The sequence below is a fragment of the Mus pahari genome, chromosome 22 (genome assembly GCF_900095145.1).
Source record: "Mus pahari chromosome 22, PAHARI_EIJ_v1.1, whole genome shotgun sequence".
Lineage (NCBI taxonomy): Eukaryota > Metazoa > Chordata > Mammalia > Rodentia > Muridae > Mus > Mus pahari.
The window spans coordinates 23592418-23604800 of record NC_034611.1 but is presented as its reverse complement, the minus strand read 5'-3'; the positions used below and the strand labels follow the sequence as shown (position 1 = coordinate 23604800).

General features: G+C 40.1%; 1 protein-coding gene across 1 annotated transcript in view; it reads left to right on the top strand.

Annotated features, from left to right (window-relative positions):
- Window positions 1-3288: 3288 nt before the first annotated feature.
- Lrrc69 (leucine rich repeat containing 69) overlaps window positions 3289-12383 on the top strand; it is a 104516-nt gene continuing 95421 nt past the window's right edge. Inside the window, exon 1 of the mRNA XM_029533433.1 lies at window positions 3289-3767. Within this exon, the coding sequence (XP_029389293.1) occupies window positions 3564-3767 (204 nt within the window). The 5' untranslated portion in view covers window positions 3289-3563. The remainder of the gene's footprint in view (window positions 3768-12383) is intronic.

Here is a 12383-nt window from a genome sequence, read left to right as displayed (position 1 = left end):
AGGCCTGGCTCCAAATGCCTTTCATGAAGATGAAATGATGTGTAAAAATTGATAGGTTAGAATATTATTTAGCAGTCAAAATTAAGTATGGTTTATGATTTTATATGGATATGCCTTGCAAATGTTATACTCAGAAGCCAGTATTATAACTTCATCTATATACCGTGTTCAGAGTAAGCAAAACTTTTCAAAAAAGGTTTAGAGTGGGTTTTAGAACATGACCTCATAATTCTATTTTTCTCACTTGCTGCCAGGAGGTAGAATTTAATTTGTCGCACTTGAAATGTGGCCAGATCTCAGGGACTTGACTTGCTTCTTTCTAATCAAAAGATTGTTGATTTAAATTAACAATCTAGAAGTGATGCCCCATGACTTCAGGCTAAGTCATGGAGGTAATGTTTCCTCCCTACGTTCTATCTTGAGATGCCCAAGCTACATGTCCAGGCTGTTTACCTGAAGGTCCTAGTCAGCAATCAGCATCTCTTTCGAGATACAGGAAGGTGACTTTAGATGATTTTTGCTTATCTAGCCTTTGTGCTGCCACAGTGGTCATCAAAGGGAGCAGATACAAGCTTGGACCAGATTAAGATTGGTGAATAAAGTAATGTTTTAAATCATTGTATGGTGGTTTCACAGCAGTAGATAACCAGAGTAGATTGGGTTTATCCTATTGATTACCTGCAGTATGGTTTGTCAGAGCAATAGGAACCAGGATCAGGTAACAGCGCCCTCATTCACTTTCTAGGTGATTAACAATCTTCCAGTGTTCACATACCATCTTGAAGGATTCTGGACCTACAACAGTCACTTAGAGGTGATGGTGGCACAGCTTAAAAGGTTGCTCCTTGTGTATCTGTACATGTGTATTTATGTTCATACGTGAGATGGCCCATGTGTGCGCTCATGTAGAGGTCCCAAGCTGCCTTTGGGAGTCTTTCTCTACTTCTAATTTATTGATGTAGGATCTACATGGCTATTTTAGCGAGCCAACTTGCTGTGGGGATCCAAGTCTCTGCCTTTCTAGAGTTGGATTTAGGTGAACTACCAAGTGTGCCCTGAGTTTCCTGGCTTCTGGAGATCTGAACTTTGGAACTCATACTTGTGCAGCAAGTAGTTTAACCAGCCTGTCTCCAGAGGAAAGATTTATACGATCTTAGGAGAAAGTTTTTCTATATTTTAATTCTTATTTGTGTATGTGTATGTGCGTGCGCATGTGCATATAAGTACAGATGACCGCTGTTCTTATTTTGGAAACTTCTTTCTTCAATAGCACTTCCCAGTGACCCTTAATTATTTCTCTTTCCTGGTTTTCTTTTTACCCATAGCAACTCTCCTCGTCTGCTAGACGAGGAGATATAGATTTACATCATTATGATTTGTTTTCTACAACTGGACTATTTTCTTTGAGTGCAGAGCCTTTTTTTCCCTCATTATTTTCTTTTTTAAAATTATTTTTTAAAGGTTTATTTATTTATTATATGTAAGTACATTGTAGCTGTCTTTATACACACGAGAAGAGGGCATCAGTTTTCATTACAGATGGTTGTGAGCCACCATGTGGTTGCTGGGATTTGAACTCAGGACCTTCGGAAGAGCAGTCAGTGCTCTTAACCGCCGAGCCATCTCTCCAGCCCCCTTAAAATTATTTTATTAGATATTTTCTTTATTTACATTTCAAATGCTATCCCGAATGTCCCCTATACCCTCCCCCCACCCTGCTCCCCTATCCACCCACTCCCACTTCTTGGCCCTAGCATTCCCCTGTATGGGGCATACAAAGTTTGCAAGACCAAGGTGCCTCTCTTCCCAATGATGGCTGACTAGGCCATCTTCTGCTATATATGCAGATAGAGACACGAGCTCTGGGGGTACTAGTTAGTTCATATTGTTGTTCCACCTACAGGGTTACAGACCCCTTCAGGAGAACATAGCCTTTTAACTTCTTCATCTACTCCTTTTTACTTCTTGCACTAGAGTTGTGTTCTGAAAACTTGGTAGATTGAGTATCATTTATAGTATTTAAATATTTGGCAATCATAATTAAGTTTGCAATATGTCTAACCAAAGTGCCTCCGAGCCTCTGCATATCTAGGTCCAGATGGGGTTCCAATGATCAAAGGTCGAAGGCTGCAGCACCCTTTTCTGTCATTTTCAACATACCTGCGAAACAGTAAGACTAGTATTAACCCCTGTGTGCCTGTTACTTGGCATTAATAATGTCAATAATTATCAACATTGTGTCCATCCTGCTGCTTCCCCTACTTCCTCTAGCTTCCATAAGCATTTCTAAATGTTGGATACATGTAAACCAAGTCCTATTGTTAATACCATATAGTTTTATATAAGCAGAATCAAGGATTACTATCATAACGAGCCCACCAATACATTTCTCTTGACTGATTGCTGTGTTTATTGAAATCAACAATATGTCCAGGTGCACCTGTTGTATTTTGCATTTTGCTATTATTTAATGCTCCTTTTCAGAACAGTTTTTATTTTTAATCACGCAGTTGCTGAAACTTCATTTCACTTTTCCCCATAGAGCACTGCTTCTCAACCTGTGTATCACTACCCTTTTGGAAATCCTTTGTCTCCAAAAATATTTACATTACGATTCATAACCATAGCAAAATTATAGTTATGAAGTAGAAATGAAAATAATGGTATGGATGGGATCACCACAGCATGAGGAACTGTATTACAGCCGCATTAGGAGAGTTGAGGACTGCTGCTGTAGTTTCCCATGTTACAGGTTTGGCTGAATCTTCCACTGAGGGTGGCTTCAACTCTCTGGGCCTCCCCTTTCTGTATGTGTTGGTTAACCTAAAGCCATTGTTAGATGTAGGGTTGGTTTTCTGCATGAGGTTTCAACTGCACTCTGCGGCACACCATCAGGTACTTTCATTGCACGTGGTGCTTTCAGTTGTAAGTGGCTAAAACTGATTAATGGGTGACTGACCTTAATCCTACCAACAGAGTTCCTGTATTTCATTAGAACTTGGAGAAAATGATGAATTTTCTAAGGCTTGTTAAAATTCATTTATTAGCTCCAATTTCTGAATGAATGAAAACTGTGAACTATTTGAATATACTGGCATGCAGTTTATATTACAATAGTGTAATACATGCTTGATTCATTTCTCCTTTTATTAGTTTTTAGACTGAGCTGATGTCCCACCCACTCCAAGTATGATTAATGAGTTCTTCCCTCCTTTTATAAGATGCTCTTATGAACTCCAAGGCTTCAGTATTACTTTTTTTTTTTTTTTCCAGATGTTTAACCTTCCTCATTTCAAACTGGAGGAAGACTCCCAAAGCTGGCCAAGTAGCCTGATATGATCTCAGGATTTGATATTGTCCATGTGTCTGGCATGGACAAGCCTGTTTACCCATGCCCTGTCTTGTATGCTTCTGGTCCAACCTGCAGTGACTGTTTCCCCTCTCTACTTAGAAAATCACCTAATACCTCCTAGCTTCATCACAATGGGGAGTGGTTTTGCATGTGTGACACAACAATTCTGTGATTACATATTCTTGAGATATATAATAACTCTTCCTCCATAATGGTCACCTCTTCAAAAATCATGGCTGAGAGATTATTGGTAACAGCACTGAAGGGTGGCAGGAACACTAAGATCCTGACTTTGAATGGCAAGAGGATGACCAAGATGCCCTCGGCATTGGAAAAACTGCCTAATCTGAAGACTCTAGACCTTCAAAATAATTCCATCTCCAAAGTATGCCCAGAGCTAAGGACCTTGACCCAGGTGAGGAACCTCAGAGCTTTTGGGATTGAAGATAGAAAATAGATTAAAGTCGCGAATGATGGAGCAGTGACACTTTAATATCTGGAGAATTAGCTCTCTTGAGACAATGTGGGGTGCTGCTGGAGAGGGATGAGTAGCTGGTCTAGCTTAGGGCATTACACATGGCAGGAAAGATGTTGCAAGTTACTCCTGTGCCCTTTGGCCCACATCTGGAATTAGAATTAGATCTTTGCTCATCTTCCTTCAGGCTGTCATCTGGAAAGAGGTTGGGAGCCTGGGTCTGGTAGTCTTTCTACCTTGGGGCTCACATCTGGAAGTAGGCTTTGAGGATTCAGGCAAGATTGTGCCCACCTCCCTGGGGGAACCGTCCTGAGGTCTTTACATATGGAATTAAGACACATTTAGAGTGTTGAGGAGGCATTTCCTAGAACTGGCTGGAACTTCAAGTGCAGAGGAGAGTTGATAGGAATAGGAAATGAAAGGAATTTCTCCCCCTAAAACAGCCTTTAGGAGATGGTTGATGTTTAAAATAAAGAATACCCTTCTTAAAGAAAAGCAGTTGACGTGAATGAGTCCCAGATGCTTATGTTAAACGTTTCTGCCTGATAATGTCTGACTGCAGCTGCTAAAAATCTTGAGGTTAAGTGGGCACAAGGCAGCAGCTTTCCTTCTGTTGATTTCTTCACAGTCAATACTGAAAGAACCTTTAGACAACTCAGTCATTGCAACTTACTGAAAGTTAAAGAATAAATCTGTCATTTTCACACGGCCTCGTTTACCCTTTATGAAATCATAATATTCAGTAGAAGTTAATAGTAACTTGAAATGGTGTAGTTACAGCTCTAAGACAGGAACTCACACTTCTCTAAAGGACAGATGATTTTCTGAGCTCTCACTAGAAACCATGAAGTGATTTGTTTTCCTGTTTGAATTTGTTTCTGTTTGCATGTTGTTGTTATAAGAAAACTCATTGTTTAAAGGCTTATACTAAAATTATCTTTTATGACACTTTCAGTTTCCGTCCTCACTTCCATGGTTAGTTATTCTCAACTTATTCTTTCTTTGGCGTGTCCATTTCAGTTACTATCTTTCAGATTCCTATATAGTAAGCTTAGTTTCTGTACAGTTACCTTTTCAACTCAGCATGATGGCACACTTAGATCTTTCAGTAGCCACAGCCTCCCACTGCTCCCCACTGTGCGCTGTTAGCATCAACATGTGCAATCCACTCTGGCCTTGCCTCGTGGATTCATTACCTTTTAAAAGCTTTGTAGCATTTGCATAACCATTATCAAGTCTTTACTTTGCCTCAGAGAATTCTGCAGTATGTATGTATGTATATGTATGTATATATGTATGTTTATATATGTATTTGTATAAGCATTATTATTATATATACACAGATATATATATATATATATATATATATATATATATCACTTTATTTTACACTGCTGCACCTAATCCTTCATTTCTTGCATCTTTTCATTATACTGGCTTCATTTTATTTCAGAGTAATGTCACATAGTTTTCAAATGCACCTAATTTTTTCCCACCAGGACCTCCATTCTCCAGTCCTTAACTAAGCTTATTGTCCTCTGGTTTTACTGGATGCTGTCAGTCCAGGATGTCACTGACAGTCATCCTAAAGTGGACTCGGTTGGTTTCTGAAACTATTTTTCTCATCACGTCTCCCACTCACCTTTTTTCCCCCTTTCCTATACCTCCTTGGCTGCTGCCTCTGGATTGCTAGAATTAAAACTGTGTATATGCCTGCATGACCAACAGGTTATCTTTCTTTTTCAATTCAGTAAGTCTCCATATATCATCCTAGTCTGAGTATGTTGTAGTTAATATTTAGGTCCCTTGTATATTTGAAACACCCCTTCATGTTACTGATCCATATGTACCATCTTGTACAAAGCTCAAGTCCAAGTGGATCAAAGACATCCACTTAAAACCAGATGCACTGAGTCTAATAGAAGAGAAAGTGGGAAAGATCCTTGAATTCATTGGCACAAGGGGAACAGAACACCAGTGGCTCAGGTTCTAAGATCAACAATTGACAAATGGGACCTCATGAAACTGAAAAGCTTCTATAAGGACTATCAATAATACAGAATCCAACCTACAGATTGGGAAAAGATCTTCACTAACCCTACATCTGTTAGAAGGCTAATATCCAAAATATACAAAGAACTCAAGAAGTTAGACTCCAAATATCCACATAACTATTAAAAAATTGGGCACTGAGCTAAACAGAATTCTCAACAGAGGAATTTTGAATGACTGAGAAGCACTTAAAGAAATGTTCAACGTTCTTAGTTATAAGGAAAATGCAAATCAAAATAATCCTGAGATTCCATCTTACATCAATCAGAATGACTGAGATCAAAAACTCAAGTGGCAGCACATGCTGGTGAGGATGCAGAGAAAGAGGAACACTCCTCCATTGCTGGTGGGATTGCAAGCCAGTGCAACCACTCTGGAAATCAATCTGGTGGTTCCTTAGAAAATTTGAAATAGTTCTACGTGAAGACCCATATACCACTCCTGGGCATATGCCCAAAAGATGGTCTACCATACCACAGGGATATGTGCTCCACTATGGTCATAGCAACCTTATTCATAATAGCCAGAAACTAGAAACAACTCAGATATCCCTCAACTGAAGAATAGATACAGAAAACATGGTTCATTTACCGAATGGAATACTATTCAGCTGTTAAAAACAAGAACATCATGCATTTGAGGTCAAATGGATGGAACTAGAAATTATCATCCCGAGGTAATCCAGATCCAAAAGGATATATATATATATATATATATATATATATATATATATATGCATGCTTATATATACTTACTGATGTGAATATTAGCAAAAAAGTACAGAGTACCAATAATATACCTCATATACCATAAAAAGTTAAATAAGAAAAGCCCAAATAAGAATGCTTCAATCCCACTGAGAAGGGGGAACAAAATAATCATGGGAGGCAGAGGGAGGGAGGGTCCTGGGTGGGAGAGGGAGGTGGAGAAGAAAATGGGAGCAGGATCAGGTATGGGGTGAGACAAGAGAGAAGCCCAGAGGGCCAGGAGAAGGAGTGGAAATATGTAGCAGCAGTGGCGCAGCAGGGACGGAGTTGGAGACCTCTAGAAAATCCCAGAGACCTGGGATATGCGTGTCTCCCAGGTCTAAATGGGGTTGACCTTAGCTGAGATGCCAAGTAGTTGGGAGATGGAGCCTAAAAAGATCACCTCCAGAAGATAGCCATGGCTCCCAGTTGAAGCATGAGACCACCCACCCATAGGCTCTTGTGTGGTGGGGGAAGCCGAATGAGGGGAATTTGACTGCTTATCCCATTTGGGTGCTGGCCTGTAGGAAGCATTGAGGTTCTGCTTTGGGGTGGAAAAGCTGGGCCTGTGACAAGGCGGGGGGCTGTGGGCTTCTCAGACTCTTGCACATCCAGGCATCACTGTGAGTCTTGGAAGAGCAGAGAACTGAATGGGGGCCCATAGGCTGGGGACTACATCTAGCCTGGGGCCGGGGAGGGGAGGCGAGCTCCAGCTTGTCTTTTGGGGTGAATTTTCTTATCTTGGCTGAGGCAGGCTTGGTGGAGGTTATGGCTAGGAGTGCAGAGGGGCCTTCTATGGGAGATTAGGGTACAACTCTGAAGGCAAAGGCCTTCTCCATGGCTCCCCACTGTGGTTCTTGATGAAAAAAGATAGTCCATAATTCCAAACAGTTTATTGGCTGTTCATGGCAGAAAAATGGGTCTATAATGTACCATACTCCCTTCTCAGGGTGGGCCTGAAATTAAATACCCTTTGCAGGGAGAAATGTCTGGGAAGGGAAGCTTATTGGCTAAGCCCTCCAGGCCTCTAGGTACCTCATTGGCTAAGCCCTCCAGGCCTCTAGGTACCTCATTAGCATGGACAGCTCTGTTTTGGACCTACATGACCATAGGACACATTTCTTTTGGGGGGAGAAGCATAGTATGTGTTCCAAGTCAGGAGTCTGGCAGGGAGCTGGGAGTCACCGAAGCCTCAGGTGTGTGCCCACTGAGTCTCGGGTCTTGACCTGTTCTACCTTACCAAACTTCCTGGCGTGGTTTTACATCCAACACTCACCCATCTTCAAGACCCAGAATTGTCCCTGTCTTTTAATGCAGAGATAAAAATAGAGCACAGACTGAAGAAATGGCCGTCCAGTCCAGCCCAAGCTGGGATCCATCCCACACACTGGCCCCAAACCCTGACATTATTACTGATGCCGTGTTGTCCTTATAGACAGGAGCTTGTAGACATGACTGTCCTCTGAGAGACTCTACCAGCATCTGACTGAGACAGATTCAGACATTTACAGCCAACCATTGGACTGAGGTTGGGGAACCCTATGGTAGAGGGGAAGGATTGAAGAGCTGAAGGGGATTGTGACCCGATAGGAGAAACAACAGTATGAACTAACCTGTACCCCTCAGAACTTCCAGAGACTAAGCCACCAATCAAAGAGCATACATGGGCTGGTCCATGGCCCCCAGCACATATATTCTAGGGCACTGCCTCCTGCATTACCTGCCTTCTCTCTTTCAAATTCCTGACCTCTTTTCATCGTTGTTACATGCATATATGCACATACACATACATATTCCTATATATAGCTTCCAATAGGAGATGGTGTACCTAATCCTGTAGCAACTAAATGCCTCAGGGAAGGAGGATACTGGTAGGGATGGGTGGGTTGGTGGGGGAGCACCTTCTCAGAAGCAAAGGGAAGGTTGGGAGAGGTGAAAAACTCAGGGAGGAGGGACCAGGTAGGAGGGCAATATTTGGAATGTAAATAAATAAAATGTTTAATAAAAGGAAAGAGTGTCTGTATTATGTCTTTATGATTGACTAATAGTTATATAATAAAATACTTGCTACAAAATATTCCTTGGGCAAGAAACTCCAAAGATAGATAACCTGATTTTATCTTCTTTTCGTGCCCCTCTTGTTTTCTTATTGTATTAAGAGAGAATATAGATTTTGACCTCTGTTACTCCCTTCAGTTTCTTCTGGCTCAGCTCAGTGCTGGCATTTAAGAAGAAATCAGACTGTTTTGAACCCAACTGACTTGAACTTAGGTTTCTGTTGATGGATCTTTAGTGTGCTTTCTGAGTGCTTCAGCCAAATGGTTGTATGTAGTTTGCTGTTCATAAAGTAGTGATGTTTCTTATATAGGAGTTCAAGGTTGGGAAATCTATTTGTATGAGAAGTTACAGAAGAAAACAAAATGTGCAAGTCTTGGAGAATCAGTATAATTCTGCTCACTCAGATGAAAGTGAAAGGAGAGCAGAAAGAAGAGTAAGGGATGGGGAGTGGAAGGGAAAGGAGGGTTAGCAGAGGAGAGGGAGGGAAGGAGAAGTGAAGACAGGGTTGGGGTTGGGAAAAGGAGGCTTTGCTGAACCTGTTGTAAGTCTGGCACAGTTATCAAGCTCTTACCAGCTAATGTGAAGTAAAGCACTTGGTTTCTGGCACTCACCAGCATAATGCATAGATTATTAGCCAAAGACGAGTACATTTGTTTGGAAGAACATTGCAAAGGAATACTTATGCCACAGGAAACTACTCAAAGAGGTTGAAGTAAGGGGACGTAGCTTTTTCTTTTGTTTTTGAAGTCATAGTTACATCATTTCTCGCCTTTCCTCCTTTTAAATCCTCCCGATTTTCCCATCTTCTCTTTCAGATTCATGACCTCTTTTCATTGCTGTTACATGCATATATGCACATACACATACATATTCCTATATATAACTTTCAGCAAAATAAGATATTATAAATTATTCTAATAAAACAACCCTTGGCTTAGCAAAAAGAACTAAGAAAAAGGTTTGGAGCCCATCTACTTTGAACCAGTTCCTGGACAGATGTACTTGCAGAAATATTTTGTGTGTGTGTTTGTAAAGTTATGTTTTTTTTTGCAAGGTGGTGATTATAGTATGTTTAATTAAGCATACATGTACTGTACTATATAACATGGTACTGTATAATTTCCTAGTAAAGGTTTTGAGACATACAGGGCTAAGCATGTCTCTGAAAACATGTTGAGCAGTATTAATTAGCAGGGAAATGCAATCCAAAGCCAAAATGAGATGTAACTTAAATATGTTAGAATGACCTTAGTTCAGTGAAATGTGACATGTGTTGGTGAGGATGTGAAAGGGGTGGGGGTGGGGGTGCCTTTGTATACGATGTATACTCATTGTGGAAAACACTGTAGAGCTTCCTAAAAAAAAAAATAAAAAAAAATAAAAGAAGCCACCTTAAACTAGCTTATGATCCAACTGTCGTACTCTGTGTGTGCACGGAAGGAATAGTATGGATGATGAGAAGAAACATCTGCACCACATGTTCCTTGTGTAGCATTATTCATGGCATCCAAGACACAGAAGCATCTGCAACTTCTATCCGTGTATGAATAAGGAAAAGGTGTGTTTGTGTGTTACAATGAAATGTCATTCAGTCTTAGAAAGGAAGGAAGGAGTCCTGCCACCTTGACAGCACAGACAGTCATACTAGCTGCAATGAGTGGACATCGAAAGATATTTGCCCCATATCAGCTAGATGCTATGTAAGTCTAGCACTTGGGGGCGAGAGAGGCAGAAGGGTCTCAGTTCAAAGTCATTCTCTGAAACAGCCAGTTCTAAGTCAACCTAGGCTACAAGAGACCTCATTTCAAAAATGGATGGATGGACTGAGACAGACAGACGTTAAAACAATATCCTTTCTAAAACCACCCATCTTAAACCCCCAACCATGTGTTATATAAATTACTTTCCATTACGTCTGAAATGTTCAACTCATGCAAACAGATATGGAATGGTAGTTACATGGGTTTTGCAGGGGTGGGGGGATATAATAAGGAATAAATCAAGGGGTACAGATCTGTTATGAAATAAAAACAAGTTTGAGAGATTGAACATGCAATAATGTGACTACAATTAATATATACTTGCAACTTTCTAAAAGTAGATCTAATGTCATTCTGAGAGAGAGAGAGAGAGAGAGAGAGAGAGAGAGAGAGAGAGAGAGACTATACATCCTTGATTAGAGACCATCTAGCTGTTCTAGCCAGTACTTAGTTCTAATGGATTGGTGCCCTATCAAAATCAAGCATTTAAAGTTTCTATTACAAGTGCACTTTAAAAGTACTGTGTGTGTAAGCAAAAATTCAGCTTTTATGCTTTAAATTTAGATTTAATTCAGCAAATAGACTCCATTGCTTTGTATTAAAGGATGCAAGAATTTTCCTCTAAAGTACTGTTTTCTTAACCTGTGGGTCACAACTCATTTCGGGGTCAAAGGATCCTTACACAGGGGTAGCATATCTGATATACTGCATATTAGATACTTACATTATGATTCATAACAGCAAAACTACTGCTATGAAGTAGCAACAAAAAGGGTTGTAGAAATAAGATGGTTGAGAGCCACTGATTCCATTTCAAAATATTTAATTACCTCTTAGTTTCAATTAGATATTTTTCTTTTTAAAACTTATAAAACAATATGGCATTGTAAATTTGGTCAAACTTTTGGAGAAAATGGACTGCTTTCATGAACTGTGTCCCTGCTACTAACGTTAGCCTGTACTTAGAGAGTCAATGACTAAGCTGATAGTGGGAAAGCAAGTGCTCTCTAGAATGTCTATGTCCCGGAGCCCACTGTTGACCTGGACAAGAGAATGTTGTTGATACTTCTGAGTCCTTCCTTACATATGGGACTCCTGTAGCTAACTTTCATGGTTAATGAATGTATGTTTGTAATTCAATCATGTTTTAGTGGTATTAAGCTCCGTGCCCCAATGTCTTATAAAAAAAACAGGCTGTGGTTATAAGAATGTGTGAAAAGTTGAGTTAGAGTTATAAATTATTAAGACAACACGTAAGCCTAAAAACTGAAAGTCATCGTAATTGTCAATATGTGTATGTGTATTTATTAATCCCCTGCTACTGTTAAAGGATGATGCGTTGTCTTCTGGGTGTGTACAATTTTAGCTAATGGTAAATAGTTGCTCTCATCGCCAAGCGTGTTATTGTACTATCTGTAGTCCTTAAAACAACTTCAAGAAGAATAATAGACATCGTTATTTTTATTTTAAGAAGAACTAGAGTTCAGAAATTTGAGTGACTTTCCTTAGATCATAAAGTAGACAGTATTCAAAACCTGCACTTTGCACACTGCATTATAGTAAAAGCTGCTCAAAAATAGAATAAAATTTCCAGATGAGAGTTTTACATTCAATACAAGAAAATTGTGTACACGGTGCATTCGTGTGCAATGTATGTGCAATGTGTAATGTGTATATGCTTGACTATTTTGAGCAATAGCAGTTAAATAATATAGTATAGGACAGACCATACAGTAAAGTCATTTATTTCATCACAAATCATAGCATGAACTTCAGATTTCTTTCTCTGCAAAGCCAGGGCTACAATTGGACCACAGGAGACAGGGATCAAGACTGCCAACCAGCCGGGTGTGGTGGCGCACGCCTTTAATCCCAGCACTCAGGAGGCAGAGGCAGGCAGATTTCTGAGTTCGAGGCCAGCCTGGTCTACAAAGTGAGTT